General features: G+C 41.1%; 1 protein-coding gene and 1 pseudogene across 1 annotated transcript; both read right to left on the bottom strand.

Annotated features, from left to right (window-relative positions):
* Nucleotides 1–2,816: 2,816 nt before the first annotated feature.
* On the bottom strand, nucleotides 2,817–7,055 carry LOC104928644 (vitelline membrane outer layer protein 1 homolog). The gene is made up of 4 exons (XM_010742977.3): nucleotides 6,791–7,055; nucleotides 5,744–5,856; nucleotides 4,850–5,156; nucleotides 2,817–2,910 (listed from the first exon to the last, which is right to left on the bottom strand). The coding sequence occupies exons 1-4, from the start codon at nucleotides 6,998–7,000 to the stop codon at nucleotides 2,908–2,910; spliced, it is 633 nt and encodes a 210-aa protein (XP_010741279.3). The 5' UTR covers nucleotides 7,001–7,055; the 3' UTR covers nucleotides 2,817–2,907.
* Nucleotides 7,056–13,135: 6,080 nt separating this feature from the next.
* LOC113747476 (vitelline membrane outer layer protein 1 homolog) lies at nucleotides 13,136–17,313 on the bottom strand (annotated as a pseudogene).
* Nucleotides 17,314–21,294: the final 3,981 nt, after the last annotated feature.

Here is a 21,294-nt window from a genome sequence, read left to right as displayed (position 1 = left end):
GGTTCCGCTCTGGGACCCAGAGGTAATGCTACACAACGACTTACAGAGAGCAGCATGTTTTGAATAATGAAGTTTCTTTCTGCAGGTCGAGAAAAAAAAAGAAAAGAAATGTTTTCATGATTGAGGTACAGGATGCGGGAACAGCAGTTCAGGAGACGTTGGTTTTTAGACCTTTGTGCCCAGAGGGCTCCTGAGGTTCACTAAGACGTGGAGCTGCATTAGCTGTGCCAGGTGTTCAGTGTTGAATTGATCGATCCAGAATTCATCAGTCTAAGATGTTTATATTGGATGTGTCGTGTCATAAAAGTCATTATTTCCGGTGAGATGTGGGTTAAAGTTCCACTTGGCACAGCACTGCCATCTAGTGGCTAACCAAGGCCTCATGTGCAGTGAAATAGACCTCAACCAAAGGGACTACAGCTATATACAGCTGTAATTCCTAATGCATAATCACAAAAAAAACAAAAAAATTAAATTATTTGTCATTTTTTATTTGACCGTTTTTGATTCGATGTCATAAAATAAATCCCTGAGTGCTTAATATCCTTTTTTCCTCTTATTATACCCTTCAAAGAAACGTTACGTAACCTCTGTACCTTAAAATAACAGCTTCTTTATCATTTTGACTGACTTGTAATCAGGTGAATGATGCCTCTGTCACTCCCCGCTGTGCCTGCACACCTATTCCTGCACTATGAAACTGGGTCTCTGGGTCACTTCACACACCACCAATCATATCATGATTTGCGTGAAACTGGGTCATATTATATAGAGAGAGTTTAGAAAATATGGCTGGTGTTCGGTAGTTAACGCTACACTAAGGGAAGAGTTGGTGTTCACACAGCGTTGGACCACCGGGATGCAGGAGTGGTGGTAGCTATCTGAGAAAATTACCCTGATGGTGTCATAGTGATGTCATCAGGGTTATAATGAGTTATGCCCTGTTTACAAGTTTCGACATTTCCCTTCGTTTGTACCTGTCTTTTACACGCAAACGGTGAATTCGCCTCTGAAAACGAATCTTTCTAAAAACTCCAGCTAGAGTGGAGATTCTGGAGAATCTGGAAGATTCTGGTTTGTGTGAAAAATTGAGATAAACAGAGTTTTAGGCAGCTGATGTGGCAAAAGTGTGACCAATGTTTACCTTTTGCTTTGACGTTGATCATGGAAGCATTTATTCTGGTGCAAACGCTTTTCATGTGTTTGCATTTGCATACACAGCTGATGTATCATGTCGATGACCAGAGACGAATGAGGTCGGAGGTCAGCAATTCTGCCACTTCTCCCACCTATTCGAAGTCGCCGTCACCACCAACGTTGCTGGTTTTGGGTCCGATATAGAGATAATTTTGATGCCGCCCATAGGCTTGGCGTGGTTATGATGGCGCTCGATGGCGTATTTATATGGGTTGATGTAAACAAAAACTTTTTTGAAAACGATTCTATGTGCACGATGTTATTTTGGAAAACGGAGGGAGGGGAATATTCGTTTCTCAACATACCTGGCTATGTGTAAATGTAGCCTTAAGCTTGAGACAGACATGGAGTTTGAAAGAAGAGGCATTCACCAGACTGGGAAATATGTTATTGGGTTGCATTATGGGAAATGTAGGATCCAGCATCTGCTGTCTTTTTTTCCCCAAAATTTCTGAAAGTGGAATAAACTTTATGTAGAATAAGGTGATCAAAAACATCTTATTCCACACTGGGTGACAGTATCACATATTTAATGTATAAGTTTGTTCTTCATTGAGGCTAAATTATGTTTATGTTTATATGTCTGCACCATCCAATCAAGTGAATATATTCTAGATGCCTTGTGCATCATTTTGTATACAGAATCTCCAAAAATCAACCCAACATTTTTGATATCTCTGGAAACTCTCAGATCTCCACCACTATAATTTAAAGTTACTTTCTACGTGTTCACAAAGTTTTCCTGCATGGCGAGGCGGTGCGTTTTGTTCTTCAGACAAACTAGTCATTTTAAAAAATGACACCTCAGGCTGCTCAGAACTTCAGAGAGCTGTGTTTCACATTGTTAAACTGAAATAAGCTCACCGCTCACACCTTGTCAACACTCCTTTCACAGTAGCATATCCATTTTTCCCAAGCAGACCAGCAAGTGCTCTTGAGCATCTAACTCCAATAGGTACACTCTGAACTCAGATATGAGGTCAGCACAAGTGTATTAATTGCCACAACAGAGAGGCGCTGTGCATCTGTGTGTTAAATACTATAATCTCTTTGCCTTGACTTGCAAAATCTTCTGAAAACCATTACCAGGGTGTTTGATAACGTTTTCGAGTTCCCGCCACACACACTCAGCGTTAGCAGATTAACTACCTACCGATTAATTAACACAATTACCTCTGTGGGTGCCAATCGTTGTCTTATCAACCTTTGTCAGGCCTTAAACTGTAAATTAATTAATATCCGCTCTCTTGTCATTTCTTAATTACCTCCGTTCCAGCAGGAATTCCAGGGAAATGCCTGTGTCAGCGGCTGTGTTTGGCGCCCATGCTTATTATGACTTTGCTGTGAGCTCATTGGTTCATTAGACAGGATATGAACACACGCCGCTCTCATGCTGATCTGAGGCGACAAGTGGGTGACGTGACTCTTTAAGACGACGGCTTGATCTGAAGTTTTTGCTTAAAAAAAGGTGACACTCGACTTTGTTTGGAGAGCTGCATGTCTCACCGTAGGCTGCTATAAACACTGATCTCAGCAGTATTTGAGTTATTAAAAGAGGAAAGAAGCGACACTGTCAAGAGGCTCCAGGTTCTAAAAAAATCATTAAAGAGGAGACAGCAGCAGCTTAAATGAGCTTTTTATTATTGGTCGTCTTTGTTCAGAGAGTGGTGGAGACGGGCTGGATCAAACTGCTCGATGTTCACCTGCCAATCACTGTCAATAAAAACACAAGTTCACACAACAGCAGTGAATGTTTGTCACAGTAATGTATCGTACATACAGAAAATAATTGCATTTGACATTTGAATACTTCCATATAGTCTTCAGTCTCTTTCTTTAGACCTTCAAAATGTTTATAGATCCAAAGTGAACTCACTTCAAGGTCCACTTAGTAGCTGCTATGCACTTTGAAGCCAATACGGATAAGAGGTCCCTTCAAGTGCTCAGGAAAAAAAAAAAAAAATCTATATTTCCATTAAAATTTGGCAAAGATGATGAGTTATGATTGAAAGCTTCCAAGCAGCTACTTAATGGACCTTGTAGTGAGATTGTATCAACTGTTGTTTTCAAGGTCAAAGATGATTTTTAAAGCTGATTATCAGATGCCGTTTTCTCTGTCGTTTCTTGAACCTGAATGACAATGAATAATTCCACAAAAACACGCTCACACTTTTGTCAGTCTATATTCAGAAAGTGGGAAATAACTAAAATAAGAAGGTGTGAGAGGAAAAGCAATTTGATTTTTTCCGTTCAGGAGGATTATGTCTCAAAAAAACAACCTGTGGTTCATTTTCTTTTTATCACAAAATAAAAATCTTTTCTCTGCATTTGTGGATTTGTTTCCTTAAGATTCAAACAGTCCAATAAAAAGATTAAAAACAAAATCAAAAAGTTGATTTATTAATCTGTCATCGTCCCCCAAAGGGTTTAAAGATGTAGCGCACAAACAAATCTAATTCCAGTCTGTGATTAAACATTGCACACTTGTCTGTGCTCTCTGACATAATTCACCCCTGTAGTGTTTATCAGTTGAGAGCATACAGCATGGCACGGCTGAAAATTAAGTGTCAAGACCAGGGTGCTTTCTCACAAAGCAGCAGCAGCAGCAGCAGCAGCAGCCAGCCGTTAAATATAATATCTTCTGAAATTTTATTATTAGTGAACATGACTCAATCGTATTTCTTAAAAATGCATTACAGATTTTTTTCTCTTTTTTTTTTAATTCTACAAGGATGTAATCTGTGTCACGGTTTCCTTCCCGTCTTGCTTAATAAATGTACCAGAACATCTTCAAACCCGAGGAACAGCTGGTGGTTAAGTTCCTCGAGTAGCAAGACTCTTCCAGCTTTATCATCTGGGAACATCTGGAGAACATCTCATGTCATCATGAAAAACTCTCGAGTTAATCCTCAGGCACAGCCACTCCATGTGAGTTTGAAAACACGACGCAAACACCAACTCTGGTGTGCGTTCCGATACCAACACACTTTGCGATTGCTTGATGAAACTGGCTCGATGTGTTGACATGGCCCTCTTCTTAGCCGGTGTGTGGCATGATTACCTGTAACCATTAGGGGAAAGTAATGGATTACATCTACTCAAGGCTTGTACTAAACTTTAAGTTCTAGTTTTCAGACCACTGTACTTTAGCCTATTTTATACTTATCCTGTAGAACAAGTACTTTTGCTTTAACTCTAATAATGTGACGTCCACTAATCAGATGATCGGCGGTTCGATCCCTGGCTCCTCTCTGCATGTCGAAGTGTCCTCGCCCAGGATACTCAACCCCAAATTGTGTAATGTGTACGAATGGTTAGATACTAGCTTTTCAATTCATGACTTTTGCCTGTAGTCGAGTCTTTTTCTACTCTAATACTTATACTTAAGCAAAGGAGCTGAATACTCTTTCTACCTCTGTCTGTAACCATGGCACATCCTTCTTCTTGAGAGAGGACAAAAGGCTGGATTTATTTCACATCTTGTTAGGGTTAGAATGAGAGTTTAGTGTTATAGTTTTGGCATTTTTATAGTTTGGCCTGGTCACAGCCTCTTTGAATTGTTCTCACTTGCTCATATAAAGCAAAATAAAGTCATCCAATCTGTCTGTATTTTGCTGCTGCTGTTTCTGGGCTTTCCGTTATATAATCTTACCGGCTGAGGCTTGTCACAGCAATGGAAGCGCACATCATTAAGGCTGGTGTCATCAAGGCCGTACTGGTACTCCTCCATCTTGGTCTCGATGCCGCAGATTCCTCCGTTGAGACACTGCTGGCTCCAGTAGCCATACTCTCCCCAGTCCATGCCAGGTCCCTCCAGCGTCGGGTTGCTGCTGCAGCGGAATCTGATGTTGTTCGCGGCCGTGTCGTCACCGAAGAGACCCTGATGGGGCTCCACGCGCATCTGGAAAGAGGTGAGCACACCGCTGGGGCAGTACATGGGGTGGGACCATTCACCAAAGCTGGACAGGAGAGAATACAGAGAAAGAGTGTGGGAAGAAAAGATCCAAGATGTGGACTGGAAACACTGGAGGGACGTCAAGATATTTCGACATCTGAACGCCTAATTTGCAATCCTGGCAGAAGTGATGCTTTCATTTCCCCTCTGAACATGATGGGGAAAGTGCCAGACTTCAGCTTCCTGCTGCTTTTCAAAGTACCTACTTTATTTATCTTATTTAACCTTTATAGTAAAGCCAGGTTAGTCCCACAGAGATCAAGGCTCTCTTTCACAAGATCACAGATCTGGCTACGGCAACAAAACAGCTAAATATTTAAAGACGTCAATAAAACATTTCAGCATAAGTGGATGAAGGAAAGTATTTTCATGGATATGTTCATTATTCTCCTCCTGCTGAATACCGGCTCCTCCTAAAATAAAATATGTATCAACAAGAACACATTGAACCAAAAACTTCTGGAGGATACAGAACATTTTGACAGATTAGTAAATGATGTTTTTTGTGGATTTGTTTAATTCTACTGTTTCATCTGTTGAAACATACTTAACATTTAGAACCACATTACTATCAAAAATAATCCGACTTACTGGCCGGTGTGGGATTCAATAGAGTACAGGAAGCTTCGGTCCCCGTCTTTGGCGCAAATGAGGCGGATCCCGTTCAGGGCAGTGTCATCGGCCCCGTACTGGTTGGACTCCACCTGAGGAAACAGAAAGTGATAACAGCTCTGATCAAAACAGCCTCTTTGGTTTTTCACCTTTATTTGGTGATGGAACTGAGCCTGAGCTCCTGTGGTAGGGATTGTAGCCTTGGTACATGGGGCACATGATCTACCAGGTGAGCTACTGAGTTGGACCTGTTTGTCTTCTTCTTCTTGTTGTCTTGTTTTGAATGACTAACTCAGACTGCTGGAGCTTCACTAGCTTTGGCAGAACATGAATGCATATTTGAATGTATTTTTGTCTCTTAGACTGAAGTCACATGGAAAGAGGAGGAACATATTGACACGCTCTTCATTGCCAAACACTTCTCATCAGCTGTTTCTTCTGATTCTTGGCACTTATCTTCAGGATAAGAGCAACGGCCATCTGGCTGGTATTTATACAGAGCAGGACAGGTGTTACCAATCAAGGCAATCAACTTGAGGCCCCCCATCGCATCTCCACGTTATCGAGGAAACAAGCATAAATCAGACGGAAACATGGCAAGCACAAAATGCTATTTTTTATCTACACAAATAATTTTTTGATTCAATATTAAAGGTCAAACAAAAGTGAAATGTGGAAGATACATTTACATGAAAAGTTTCAACATTGCTATATACTGTAAACGTTATAAATACGTATGTAAGTAGTTAAAACAGGCATGAAATGGGCCTTTGATCGCTCTCAGGTTGGCTGCCTTGACTTGTAACATCTGTCCTGATTGATATGCTGGTCAGACGAGTGTTGTTCTCCACCTAAAGACCTGACCTTTACAGGCAAAAAAATAAATGCACTGGAGTTGTGCAACTTTCTGTTCTCTCTCTTTTTTTTTTTTATGTCCGCCTGTTGGAGAACAGAAAACTGAATAACTGCATGTATAAAACAGTCAATTAAGATGTTGTTTTATATTAATTATATCAGTGTCTTTACCCTGATACTGAAGCCAACAGCAAAGAACTTATCCGGGCACATCTCAGGCCAGGTCCAGTTTCCAAACTGCTCTCCGTTGCTCACGGTAAGCATAGATCTGTAGCGTCTGCTGTTAAAGGCCACACCAGCTCGCTGCAAAAACACTTTCTCCACACATAACCCACCGGACAACACAGCCAGCATGGCCACGACGGTCAACAGACTTGCCATTTTGCCAGCGAGTGAGTCAGTGTTTCACTCTGAAATGCCAACTAACAAGTACCGGAGGGGGTCCAGACTCAAAGCTCTTATCGCTTCTCAGTCAATTCAAAAATAGACCACTCGTATCAGGATGGATGATTTACAGAGTCACAGAGAGGCGTGGGAATGAACAGCTGGTGTTTTTTTTCTCCATGACGTTCAGAGACAAAGGGTCTGCTTCTAATATCGTCCAACTTTTGCTTTATTCTGCATTACAGCACGCAGTGAATCTACATCACCATCCAACAGATAATCTGTGCTACAGAACCTTTACAGTTATGGAGTTCTTGTGTCCATTGTTGCAAAGACTGCAGTTGTCCAGTATTAATAATATACACAGTAGAAAGTCAGTAAATAAGAGATTAGAAGAAAAGGTGGAAACAGTTTATTTTGTCTCGCCCAGGTGCTCAGGCATCGCACCTTATCGCTGTTGTCAGATAAAAACAGAAAAAACAGTTTTACTGAAACAAGAAAAAGAGCCTTACACTCAGATAAAAGGATGTCACTGATAAAGCTGTCGCCTTATTCATACACTCATATTTTTACACGAAAATATGAAAATAACACAAGTTCTCTTTGATTATTATCGACTACAAAGTGTAATAAATAGCCAGGAAAGTAGGTTCACAAAACACTTAAACCTGTTGTAGCTAATTTTCTGGGCAACCAGCCATAAACACAATATCAACACTTGATATATGTCATTCTCAGTTTAGTTGTTTTTGTTCTAAGGGGAAATGTGTGTGGCTCTCTAGCTGCGAAATGCTCCATTTTCTCCATGAGCCGGTCATCAATTGTCTCTGTTTACCATTAAGATAACCCCAAGAGAGACTTTATTGTCATCCATCAGTATGGAGTACGGTACATCAAGGACTGATGCAACGCACAGCGGCAGTGAAGCAAGACTTCACATAAGATGCAACAACAAGATGCAAAAATAGGTTTCGGACCAAGATACGAAACACGGCAGTTGTTGAGCAAGTTAGTGCACCGTGGAGTTTCTTCTCTGGAAGCAGCTTCCCCCGTTACGAGAGCGATGGAGAACCAAAACAATGAGCTGAAAAGTGCTAAAGGGGAAACATAGTCATGAACCTTGTTTGTCCCTATGAGCGACACCTTTTTAATATGCATGTTTTCATGTGATCAGTTGTTAATATGAATGTATAATGTAATTAAGTAGTTAAATGAATAATTTAAATACAAAACAATGTGAAAATCTGAAACGATTTCAAGTTTTTTTTTGGTAATTTATCATTTTTGTCAGGACAAAAAGGACAAAATGCCAAAGGTGGAGTTAGGGTCAGGGTACCAGTTGTCGTCTTCCCACGATTCTATTTTTCTCCTCCCACTGTACAGAAGGTTAAACATGTGAGCCAGCATGTTGAGAGGAACTATTTTGTTTTTACCAGCTTCAATACTTTATATTACCTAATCCAAGTCTTCAGCTGTGTCTTTATCACATTTTGTTGTTTGTATTTCAGCATCAAGAATTCCTTCTGTTAAATATCTCGAAGTCTGACGGAGATGTTTGTCCCTGTCTGCCTAATGTGCTGAGGTCAAACCTGAAACATGAAAATAAAAGTGTTCTGATGATAACTTTTCAGAGACACACTTTTTGGACGTTAACACACACACTCTTTTTCCACCAGTAGTAAACTGCTCCGCCAGCAGCTACGATGAAGCCGACAAAGAAGGAGATGATCCCCAACGCCTTCTTCAGATATTTAGCATCCAGCGCAAATGTGTCTACAGTGATTGAGAAAAATCAGATCAGCATAATTAGTGACTTATTCAACACCTTTATAAGCCGGGATTCAGATCTTACATGACGAAAAGGTCTGACAAAATAACTAAAACATCAAATCATTCCTTAATAATCCTTTTATGTCTCTATACACACAATTCTGAAAATAATTAATGGTCATCGAGCTGCTGGCGCTTTGATTAATTAAAACAAATCTGTTCCTTATCATGCAGTGACCCACTTTTTAATTGTTTCTAGGACAAGCTGTTCAAAACTGTCTGGCCTAAGTTCAGTTTTCTTTTTCTTTCTAGTTAAAATAAAAAAAGAACGTCATGCATGCATCACACAACCACGGGTAGAAGAAGATCCTTTCAGTATGTTGCCTGGCAGCAGGTAAGGTGAACTGAGGATACGTTTCAGTTCAGTCCCATACAAATGTATAGACGCTGGGGTGAGTCAGAAGAACGCATCACGATAAAGTGCTTTGCAACCCACCCCCTCCCCATCGCAGTCATTATGCCGCGTTTATGTCACATCAAAGTAAGCGTAATTACGAGTTTCCAATTTGTAAATAGCGTTCACGTCAAAGATTAGCTCCGACTTCAAGCTTAATAACACAGATGTGCCTGGAAACAAAGTCAACATGACTGCCTAACGTCAGTCCATCATTCAATATAATTAAACCCAAATTTAATGGATATATTTGGACAATGCAAAGTGTTTTAAACCCTCACACGACCAACTCTGTAATCATAAAATCTTCTCGACTTGTCAGATCACGTGAAAGTCTTTAACATGGCAATCTTTTTCGTCTCTGCCATTCATCCCACGAGACGTGAACGTGCCATTATCTTCAAATTAAACCAACCTTGTTCCATCTTTCACTGGCTTTTCTCTACGTCCAGACTCTGAGGCTGAGGATGCTGCAAAAGCAGGAAACTTACAGGATAGCTGCATTCCTCTTAAGGGAGGCCCTGCTAATGTTGGTCACTGTTAACCAGACTTTAACAAGTCAAAATGTTTGCTGTGTGACCAGTCCATTGATCTCCTGACTGAACTAAACCTTTAAGACATGCATAACATCCAAATACAACCCTACATTTCTTCTCTTCTTACCCCAGTCCACCTCCAGGTTCTCTTTCAGGCTGCTGTGCTCACCCTCTCCCCTCTTCTGGGTGTGAACCCCAGGTAAGAGTAAAGCTGGAAGCTCCAGTCCCAATTAGCCATGACGTCCATGGACAACACATCGGTCTCTCACTTCCTGAGGGGAAAAAAACCCCCAAACATTGCACTCAAGCATGGACGGCTCCCCGTAGTCAGCCGGCTTGGTCTGATGGACCTTCACAATCGGAGGCACTGAAGTGTAGAAATGATTAGAGCGAAATTAGCCCAATGACCTTCTGGACGTGGAGACCGCTTTGAGGCAGAGTGATGAGGAGAGAGGCATGAGCTAACAGTTTTCTTCAAGCCATTTAATTAAAGAGTGAGGAGAGAACAATTGTTTCCTTTTTCCAATGAAGCAAATTAAGCCAATCAAGCGGAATTGTCCGGCGTTTAATATCCTGCTTCAAAATCTCACTCAGCTCTCACACAGAAAGGTACCTTTCTATCCAACGTGCTCCTCCTGAGTAATCTTGCATTGTATCTGCAAAGAGTCTCCACTTGACTTTTTCTTTCTGCCATTTTCCAAGCCTGGTTGTTATAACGGGCTGCGTTCCTCATGCCTTAATCATCCAAAGCCGACGTACTTCCATACCAGAGAGTCGTACAGGGTGACGATCTTCTGGTTGAATATGTTTTTCACAAAGAAGACCATGTCTGTGATGTTGTCACTGTACTCACAGTCAGCTATCATCTGGTATACATAAGCACCTGTAACAGACAGAAAATGTGTTAGTACAAGAGACAGTATAATAATTTGTTTTACTGCAGAAAAGAAGAAGAGAGGGTATTGCTTTGTAGATGGGAATGTGGGTCTACCATCACCACATCTATTGGGTGGGTTTGCCATGAAATTTGGTGCCCAGAGGATGAAACTGACTTTGGTGATCCCGTCACTTTTTCCCTCTCAGCCACCATGAGGTTCGCATTTGTGGTTTTGAGTGAAATGTCTCAACAGCTGCTCTTTGGCTGTAATCATTGACGAAGCTGAAGAGTTTCGAGGGCATCGTTTGAGACGCCATTAAGTTGATATTTATGTAAATGCATCTGCATACAAAGGGCGAAAACAGCAACACAACAGACTGAACTACGACAACTCAACTCAAGATGTTTCAGTATGAAACAGTCGACACCCCTTCTTCCACCCTGCGGTTAATTGGCTTATTAGCACGGGGTGTCACAGACAACACCTTAACATCAATTATCACATATTCTGCAGGTTATAAGAGAAGGTGTGTGAAAGGGAGATTTCCCTCTCATCAGATTCTTTGTATCGAGCATGGCCTGACGCGCATCAACATTTTTGCAACTGATCCTGTCGACACATTTCTTTGTTTGTTTGCAGCTGATGTAAACTATTGAGCTTTCAATCAATCAATCAATCAGTTTTTATTTGTCAATTTCTTCACATGTACTTGACATACAAAGGAATCGAAATTACGTTTCTCACTTTCCTATGCGTTTACATAGACAACAACAACAGCAGTAAAGTGCAAGTGTACAAGACAAGACAAGACCTAAGCTAAGTTACTGTAAATAAATAAGTAAAGTGCAGTGGCTTAAGGCTACTGTTACCTAGTGTTGCTAAAACCAGGTATGACAAGACAAGATGACAAGACCCCACCTATTCGAAGACCCAGTCACGCCAACGTTGCCGGTTTTGGGTACCGATTAGAGAAATTTTGATGCCGCCATAGGCTTGGCGTGGTTATGATGGCGCTCGATGGCGTATTATGCGGGTTGATGTGAACAAAACCTTTTTGAAAACGATGCTATGTGCACGATGTTATTTTGGAAAACGGAGGGAGGGAAATATTCGTTTCTCAACCTACTGGCATGTGTAAGCGTAGCCTTAAGCTGAGACAGACATGGGTTTGAAAGAAGAGGCATTCACCAGACTGGGAAAGATGTTATTGAGTTGCATTATGGGAAATGTAGGATCCAACATCAGTCTTTTTTTTCCCCCAAAATTTCTGAAGTAGAATAAACTTTATGTAGAATAAGGTGATCAAAACATCTTATTCCCCATGGGTGACAGTATCACATATTTAATGTGTAAGTTTGTTCTTCATTGAGGTAAATTATGTTTATTTTTATTGTCTGCACCATCCAATCAAGTGAATATATTCTAGATGCCTTGTGCATCATTTTGTATACAGACTTTCCAAAAATCAGCCCAACATTTTTGATATCTTGGAAACTCTCAGATCTCCACCATCTATTTAAAGTTACTTTCTACGTGTTCACAAAGTTGTCCTGCATGGCATCCATCTGTAACACCCTGGCGAGCGAGGCGGTGAGTTTTGTTCTTCAGACAAACTAGTCAATTTTAAAAAATGACACCTCAGGCTGCTCAGAACTTCAGAGAGCTTGTGTTCACATTGTTAAACTGAAATAATTCACCGCTCACACTTGCAACACTCCTCTCACAGTAGCATATCCATTTTTCCCAAGCAGACCAGCAAGTGCTCTTGAGCATCTAACTCCAATAGGTACACTCTGAACTCAGATATGAGGTCAGCACAGTGTATTAATTGCCACAACAGAGAGGCGCTGTGATCTGTGTGTTAAATACTATAATCTCTTTGCCTTGACTTGCAAAATCTTCTGAAAACCATTACCACGGCGTTTTGATAACGTTTTCGAGTTCCCGCCACACACACTCAGCGTTAGGCAGATTAACTACCTACCGATTAATTAAACACTACCTCTGTGGGTGCCAATCGTTGTCTTATCAACCTTTTGTCAGGCCTTAAACTGTAAATTATTAATATCCGCTCTCTTGTCCATCTTAATTACCTCCGTTCCAGCCAGGAATTCCAGGGAAATGCCTCTGTGTCAGCGGCTGTGTTTGGCGCCCATGCTTATTATGACTTTGCTGGAGCTCATTGGTTCATTAGACAGGATATGAAACACACGCCGCTTCGTTCTGATCTGAGGCGACAAGTGGGTGACGTGATGTAAAAAAAAAGTGGTCTCAAGACGACGGCTTGATCTGAATTTTTTTTGCTGCTTAAAAAAAAGGTGACACTCGACTTTGTTTGGAGAGCTGCATGTCTCACCGTAGGCTGCTATAAACACTGATCTCAGCAGTATTTGAGTTATTAAAAGAGGAAAGAAGCGACACTGTCAAGGGCTTCAGGTTCTAAAATTCATTAAAGAGGGACAGCAGCAGCTTAATGAGCTTTTATTATTGGTTCGTCTTTGTTCAGAGAGTGGTGAGGAGACGGGCTGGATCAAACTGCATCGATGTTCACCTGCCAATCACTGTCAATAAAACACAAGTTCACACAAAAAGCAATGAATGTTTGTCACAGTAATGTATCGTACATACAGAAAAATATTGCATTTGACATTTGAATACTTCCATATAGTCTTCAGTCTCTTTCTTTAGACCTTCAAAATGTTTATAGATCCAAATGAACCCACTTCAAGGTCACCTTAGTAGCTGCTATGCACTTTGAAGCCAATACGGATAAGAGGTCCCTTCAAGTGCTCAGGAAAAAAAAAAAAAATCTATATTTCCATTAAAATTTGGCAAAGATGATGAGTTATGATTGAAAGCTTCCAAGCAGCTACTTAATGGACCTTGTAGTGAGATTGTATCAAGTTGTTTTCAAGGTCAAAGATGATTTTTAAAGCTGATTTCAGATGCGTTTTTCCTGTTGTTTTTATTTCTTGTTCATCCCCACGTCACACTTTTGTCAGTCTATATTCAGAGAAGTTGAATAACTAAAATAGAAGGTGTGAGAGGAAAAGCAATTTGATTTTTTCCGTTCAGGAGGATTATGTCTCAAAAAAAAAAAAAAAACGCAGATTATAGGTGCAGTTAAACTGTGGTTCATTTTCTTTTTATCACAAAAAAAAAATCTTTTTCTCTGATTTGTGGATTGTTTCCTTAAGATTCAAACAGTCCATAAAAAAGATTAAAAACAAAATCAAAAAGTTGATTTATTAATCTGTCATCGTCCCCCAAAGGGTTTAAAGATGTAGCGCAAACAAATCTAATTCAGTCTGTGATTAAACATTCACACTTGTTCTGTGCTCTCTGACATATTCACCCCTGTAGTGTTATCAGTTGAGAGCATACAGCATGGCACGGCTGAAAATTAGTGTCAAGACCAGGGTGCTTTTCTCACAAAGCAGCAGCAGCAGGCGCCAGCAGCCAGCCGTTAAATATAATATCTTCTGAAATTTTATTATTAGTGAACATGACTCAATCGGATTTCTTAAAAAAGCATTACAGATTTTTTTTCTTTTTTTTTTTTTTTAATTCTACAAGGATGTAATCTTGTGTCACGGTTTCCTGCCCGTCTTGCTTAAAAATGTACCAGAACTCTTCAAACCCGAGGAACAGCTGGTGGTTAAGTTCCTCAAGTAGCAAGACTCTTCCAGCTTTATCATCTGGGAACCTCTGGGACATCTCATGTCATCATGAAAAACTCTCGAGTTAATCCTCAGGCCACGCCACTCCATGTGAGTTTTGAAAAACACGACGCAAACACAACTCTGGTGTGCGTTCCGATTACCAAACACACTTTGCATTGCTTGATGCAACTGGCTCGATGTGTTGACATGGCCTCTTCTTAGCCGGCGTGTGTGGCATGATTACCTGTAACTATTAGGTGAAAGAATGGATAATCTACTCAAGGCTTGTACTAAACTTTAGTTCTAGTTTTCAGACCACTGTACTTTAGCCTATTTTATTACTTATCCTGTAGAACAGTACTTTTGCTTTAACTCTAATAAGTGAGTCCACTAATCAGATGATGGCGGTTCGATCCCTGGCTCCTCTGCATGTCAAGTGTCCTCGGCCAGGATATCATCCCCAAATTGTGTAATGTGTATGAATGGTTAGATTACTAGCTTTTCAATTCATGACTTTTGCCTGTAGTCGAGTCTTTTTCTACTCTTATATCGTACTTATACTTAAGCAAAGGAACTGAATAATCTTTCTACCTCTGTCTGTAACCATGGCACATCCTTCTTCTTGAGAGAGGACAAAAGGCTGGATTTTTTTCACATCTTGTTAGGGTTAGAATGAGAGTTTAGTGTTATTGTTTTGGCATTTTTATAGTGTGTGCTTGGTCACAGCTCTTTGAATTGTTCTCACTGCTCATTAAAGCAAAATAAAGTCATCCAATCCGTCTGTATTTGCTGCTTGCTGTTTCTGGGCTTTGTTTTCCGTTATTAATCTTACCGGCTGAGGCTTGTCACAGCAATGGAAGCGCACATCATTAAGGCTGGTGTCATCAAGGCCGTACTGGTACTCCTCCCTCTTGGTCTCGATGCCGCAGATTCCTCCGTTGGACACTGCTGGCTCCAGTAGCCATACTCTCCCCCAGTCCATGCCGGTCCCTCCAGCGTCGGGTTGCTGCTGCAGCGGATCTGATGTTGTTCGCGGCCGTGTCGTCACCGAGAGACCCTGATGGGGCTCCAGCGCATCTGGAAAGAGGTGAGCACACCGCTGGGGGCAGTACCTGGGGTGGTGGGACCATTCACCAAAGCTAGAGGAGAGAATACAAAGAAAGAGGTGTGGGAAGAAAAGATCCAAGAGTGGACTGGAACACTGAGGGACGTCAAGATATTTCGACATCTGAAGGCCTAATTTGCAATCCTGGCAGAAGTGATGCTTTCATTTCCCCTCTGAACATGATGGGGAAAGTGCCAGACTTCAGTCCCTGCTGCTTTTCAGTACCTACTTTATTTATCTTATTTAACTTTATAGTAAAGCCAGGTTAGTCCCACAGAGATCAAGGCTCTCTTTCACAGATCAACAGATCTGGCTACGGCAACAAAAACAGCTAAATATTTAAAGACGTCATAAAACATTTCAGCATAATGGGAATGAAGGAAAGTATTTCATGGATTGTTCATTATTCTCTCCTGCGAATACCGGCTCCTCCTAAAATAAAATATGTATCAACAAGGACATATTAACCAAAAACTTCTGGAGGATACAGAACATTTTGACAGATTAGTAAATATGTTTTTGTGGATTGTTTATTTATTCTACTGTTTCATCTGTTGAAATTAAGTAACATTTAGAACCACATTACTATCAAAATATCCGACTACTGGCCGGTGTGGGATTCATAGAGTACAGGAGCTTCGGTCCCCTCTTTGGCGCAAATGAGGCGGATCCCGTTCAGGGCAGTGTCATCGCCCCCGTACTGGTTGACTCCACCTGAGGAGGAAACGGAAGTGATAACAGCTCTGATCAAACCAGCTACCTTGGTTCACTATTTGGTGATGAACTGAGCCCTGAGCTCCTGTGGTAGGGTTGTAGCCTTGGTACATGGGGCACATGATCTACCAGGTGAGCTACTGAGTTAGACCCGCTTGTCTTCTTGTTGTTGTTGTCTTGTTTTGAATGACTAACTCAGACTGCTGAAGCTTCACTAGCTTTGGCAGAACATGAATGCATATTTGAATGTATTTTTGTCTCTTAGACTGAAGTCACATGGAAAGAGGAGGAACATATTGACACGTTCTTCATTGCCAAACACTTCTCATCAGCTGTTTTTTTCTGATCTTTGGCACTTATCTTCAGGATAAGAGCAAACGGCCATCTGGCTGGTATTTATACAGAGCAGACAGGTGTTACCAATCAAGGCATCAACTTGAGGCCCCCATCGCATTCTCCACGATATCAAGGAAACAAGCATAAATCAGACAGAAACATGACAGCACAAAATGCAATTTATCTACACAAATAATTTTTGATTCAATAATAAGTCAAACAAAAGTGAAATGTGGAAGATACATTTACATGAAAGTTTCAACATTGCTATATACTGTAAACGTTATAAATACGTGTGTAAGTAGTTAAAACAGGCATGAAATGGGCCTTCGACCGCTCTCGGTTGGCTGCCTTGACTTGTAACATCTGTCCTGATTGAATATGCTGGTCAGACGAGTGTTGTTCTCCACCTAAAGACCTGACCTTTACAGGCAAAAAAATAAATGCACTGGAGTTGTGCAACTTTCTGTTCTCCCTCTTTTTTTTATGCCGCTGTTGGAGAAAGAAAACTGAAAAACTGCATGTATAAAACAGTCTCAATTAAAGTGTTGTTTGTATTATTATATCAGTGTCTTTACCCTGATACTGAAGCCAACAGCAAAGAACTTTGCCGGGCACATCTCAGGCCAGGTCCAGTTTCCAAACTGCTCTCCGTTGCTCACGGTAAGCATAGATCTGTAGCGTCTGCTGTTAAAGGCCACACCAGCTCGCTGCAAAAACACTTTCTCCCACATAACCCACCGGACAACACAGCCAGCATGGCCACGACGGTCAACAGACTTGCCATTTTGCCAGCGAGTGAGTCAGTGTTTCACTCTGAAATGCCAACTAACAAGTACCGGAGGGGGTCCAGACTCAAAGCCTTATCGCTTCTCAGTCAATTCAAAAATAGAACCACTCATATCAGGATGGATGATTTACAGAGTCACAGAGAGGTGGGAATGAACAGCTGGTGTTTTTTTTCTTTTTCCTCATGACGTTCAGAGACAAAGGGTCTGCTTCTAATATCGTCCAACTTTTGCTTTATTCTGCATTACAGCACGCAGTGAATCTACATCACCATCCAGTTAGTGGAGTTCTTGTGTCCATTGTTGCAAGGACTGCAGTCGTCCAGTATTAATAATATATACAGTAGAAAGTCAGTAAATAAGAGATTAGAAGAAAAGGTGGAAACAGTTTATTTTGTCTCGCCCAGGTGCTCGGCATCGCACCTTATCGCTGTTGTCAGATAAAAACGAAAAAACAGTTTTACTGAAACAAGAAAAAGAGCCTTACACTCAGATAAAAGGATGTCACTGATAAGCTGTCGCCTTTTCATACACCTATATTTTTACACGAAATATGAAAATAACACAAGTTGTTCCTTTGATTATTATCGACTACAAAGTGCAATAAATAGCCAGGAAAGTAGGTTCCACAAACACTTAAACCTGTTGTAGCTAATTTTCTGGGCAACCGCCATAAACACCAATATCAACACTTGATATATGTCATTCTCAGTTTAGTTGTTTTTGTTCTAAGGGGAAATGTTGTGGGCTCTCTAGCTGCGAAATGCTCCATTTTCTCCATGAGCCGGTCATCATTGTCTCTTGTTTACCATTACGATAACCCCAAGAGAGACTTTATTGTCATCCATCAGTATGGAGTACGGTACATCAAGGACTGATGCAACGCACAGCGGCAGTGAAGCAAGACTTCACATAAGATGCAACAACAAGATGCAAAAATAGGTTTCGGACAGATACGAAAAACAACGTTGTTGAGCAAGTTAGTGCACCGTGGAGTTTCTTCTCTGGAAACAGTTCCCCCGTTACGAGAGCGAGGAGAACCAAAACAATGAGCTGAAAGGTGCTAAAGGGGAACCATAGTCATGAACCTTTTTGTCACTATGAGCGACACCTTTTTAATATGCATTTTTCATGTGATCGGTTGTTGATATAAATGTATATGTAATTAGTCGTTAAATGAATAATTTAAATACAAAAAATGTGAAAATCTGAAACTATTTCAGTTTTTTTTTTGGTACTTTATCATTTTTGTCAACCAAGGACAAAGTGCCAAAGGTGGAGTTGGGGTCAGGGTACCAGTTGTCGTCTTCCCACGATTCTATTTTCCTCCTCCCACTGTACAGAAGGTTAAACAGATCAGCCAGCATGTTGAGAGGGACTATTTTCTTTTTACCAGCTTTAATACTTTATTTACCTAATCCAAGTCTTCAGCTGTGTCTGTATCACATTTGTTGTTGTTGTATTTCAGCATCAAGAATTCCTTCCGTTAAATATCTCGAACTCTGACGAGATGTTGTCGCTGTCTGCAGACAGCCGACAAAAAGGAGATGATCCCCAACGCCTTTTCAGATATTTAGCATCCAGGCAAATTTGTCTACAGTGATTGGAAAAATAATGACATGACTTCTTAATAGCTCACCGCTAATAGATCAGCATATAGGCGTTATTTCAACACCTTTATAAGCCGGGATTCAGATCTTACATGACGAAAAGGTCTGACAAATAACTAAAAACATCAAATCATTCCTTAATAATCCTTTTATGTCTCTATACACACAATTCTGAAAATAATTAATGGTCATCGAGCTGTGGCGCTTTGATTATTAAAACAAATCTGTTCCTTATATGCAGTGACCCACTTTTAATTGTTTCTAGGACAAGCTGTTCAAAACTGCTGGCCTAGTTCAGTTTTCTTTTTCTTTCTAGTTAAATAAAAAAAGAACGTCTGCATGCAATCACACAACCACGGGTAGAAGAAGCCTTAGACATGTGCAAGAAATTCAGTATGTTAGAACTCCAGTGGCAGATATTTGTAGCCTGGCAGCAGGTATAGGTGAACTGAGGATACGTTTCAGTTCAGTCCCATACAAATTATAGCTCTGGGGTGAGTCAGAAGAACGCATCCCGATAAAGTGCTTGCAACCCACCCCCTCCCCATCGCAGTCATTTGCCGCTTTTATGCACATCAAAGTAAGCGTAATTAGCGTTTCCAATTTGTAAATAGCGTTCACGTCAAAGATTAGCTCAGACTTCAAGCCTATAACACGATGTGCCTGGAAACAAAGTCAACATGACTGCCTAAGTCAGTCCATCATTCAATATAATTAAACCCAAATTTAATGGATATATTGGACAATGCAAAGTGTTTTAAACCCTCACACGCCAACTCTGTAATCATAAAATCTTCTCGACTTGTCAGATCACGTGAAAGTCTTTAACATGGCAATCTTTTTCGTCTCTGCCATTCTCCCCGCCGACGTGAACGTGCCATTTCTTCAAATTAAACCAACCTTGTTCCATCTTTCACTGGCTTTTCTCTACTCCAGACTCTCGTGCTGAGGATGCTGCAGAAAACAGGAACTCACGGAGGTAGCTGCATTCCTCTTAGGGGAGGTCCTGCTATGTTGGTCCACTGTTAACCAGACTTTAACAAGTCAAAATGTTTTGCTGTGCGACCAGTCCATTATCTCTGACTGAACTAAACCTTTAAGATGCATAACATCCAAATACAACCCTCGTTTCTTCTCTTCTTACCCCAGTCCACCTCCAGGTTCTTTTCAGGCTGCTGTGCTCACCCTCTCCCCTCTTCTGGGTGTGAACTCCAGGTAAGGTAAAGCAGAAGCTCCAGTCCCCATTAGCCATGACGTCCGTGGACAACACATCGGTCTCTCACTTCCTGAGGGGAAAAAACCCCCAAAAGCTGCACTCAAGCATGGACGGCTCCCCGTAGTCAGCCGGCTTGGTCTGATGGACCTTCACAATCGGAGGCACTGAAGTGTAGAAATGATTAGAGCGAATTAGCCCAATGACCTTCTTGGACGTGGAGACCGCTGTTGAGGCAGAGTGATGAGGAGAGAGGCATGAGCTAACAGTTTTCTTCAAGCCATTTAATTAAAGAGTGAGGAGAGAACAATTGTTTCCTTTTTCCAATGAAGCAAATTAAGCCAATCAAGGGAATTGTTCGCGTTTATATCCTTCAAATCTCACTCAGCTCTCACACAGAAAGGTACCTTTTCTATCCAACGTGCTCCTCCTGAGTAATCTTGCATTGTATCTGCGAAGAGTCTCCACTTGACTTTTTTTTTGCCATTTTCCAGCTGGTTGTTATACGGGCTGCGTTCCTCATGCCTTAATCATCCAAAGCAACGTACTTCCAGACCCGAGAGTCGTACAGGGTGAGATATTCTGGTTGAATTGTTTTCACAAAGAGACCATGTCTGTGATGTTGTCACCGCTCACAGTCGGCTATCATCTGGTATCATAACCACCTGTAACAGACAGAAATGTGTTAGTACAAGACAGTATAATAATTTGTTTTTACTGCAGAAAAGAGAAGGAGAGTATTGCTTTGTAGATGGGAATGTGGGTCTACCATCACCACATCTATTGGGTGGGTTTGCCATAAAATTTGGTGCCCAGAGGATGAAACTGACTTTGGTGATCCCGTCACTTTTTCCCTCTCAGCCACCTGAGGTTCCATTTGTGGCTTTGAGTGAAATGTCTCAACAGTGCTCTTTGGCTGTAATCTGACGAAGCTGAAGAGTTTCGAGGGCATCGTTTGAGACCCGTTAAGTTTATTTATGTAATGCATCTGCATCAAAGGCGAAAACAGCAACACACACAGACTGAACTACGACAACTCAACTCAAATGTTTCAGTATAAACAGTTGACACCCCTTCTTCCAACCCTGCGGTTAATTGGCCTTTAGCACGGGTGTGGGCAACTTAGCACGTGTCACAGACAACACCTTAACATCAATTATCACATATTCTGCAGGTTATAAGAGAACGGTGTGTGAAAGGGAGATTTCCCTCTCATCAGATTCTT

This window comes from Larimichthys crocea, chromosome XIII, assembly GCF_000972845.2.
Source record: "Larimichthys crocea isolate SSNF chromosome XIII, L_crocea_2.0, whole genome shotgun sequence".
NCBI lineage: Eukaryota > Metazoa > Chordata > Actinopteri > Sciaenidae > Larimichthys > Larimichthys crocea.
The sequence above is the reverse complement of the archived record's forward strand: the minus strand, read 5'-3'. Positions and strand labels throughout refer to the sequence as shown.

Bases quoted from the DNA above. Each gene is read 5' to 3' on its own strand.
- LOC104928644 (XM_010742977.3), bottom strand. From the start codon at position 7,000: ATGGCAAGTCTGTTGACCGTCGTGGCCATGCTGGCTGTGTTGTCCGGT. The intron at 5,857-6,790 runs GTAAAGACACTG...CTGTTTCCTCAG, and splicing joins CTGTTGGCTTCAGTATCAGG to GTGGAGTCCAACCAGTACGG. The intron at 5,157-5,743 runs GTAAGTCGGATT...TCTCCTGTCCAG, and splicing joins ATTGAATCCCACACCGGCCA to CTTTGGTGAATGGTCCCACC.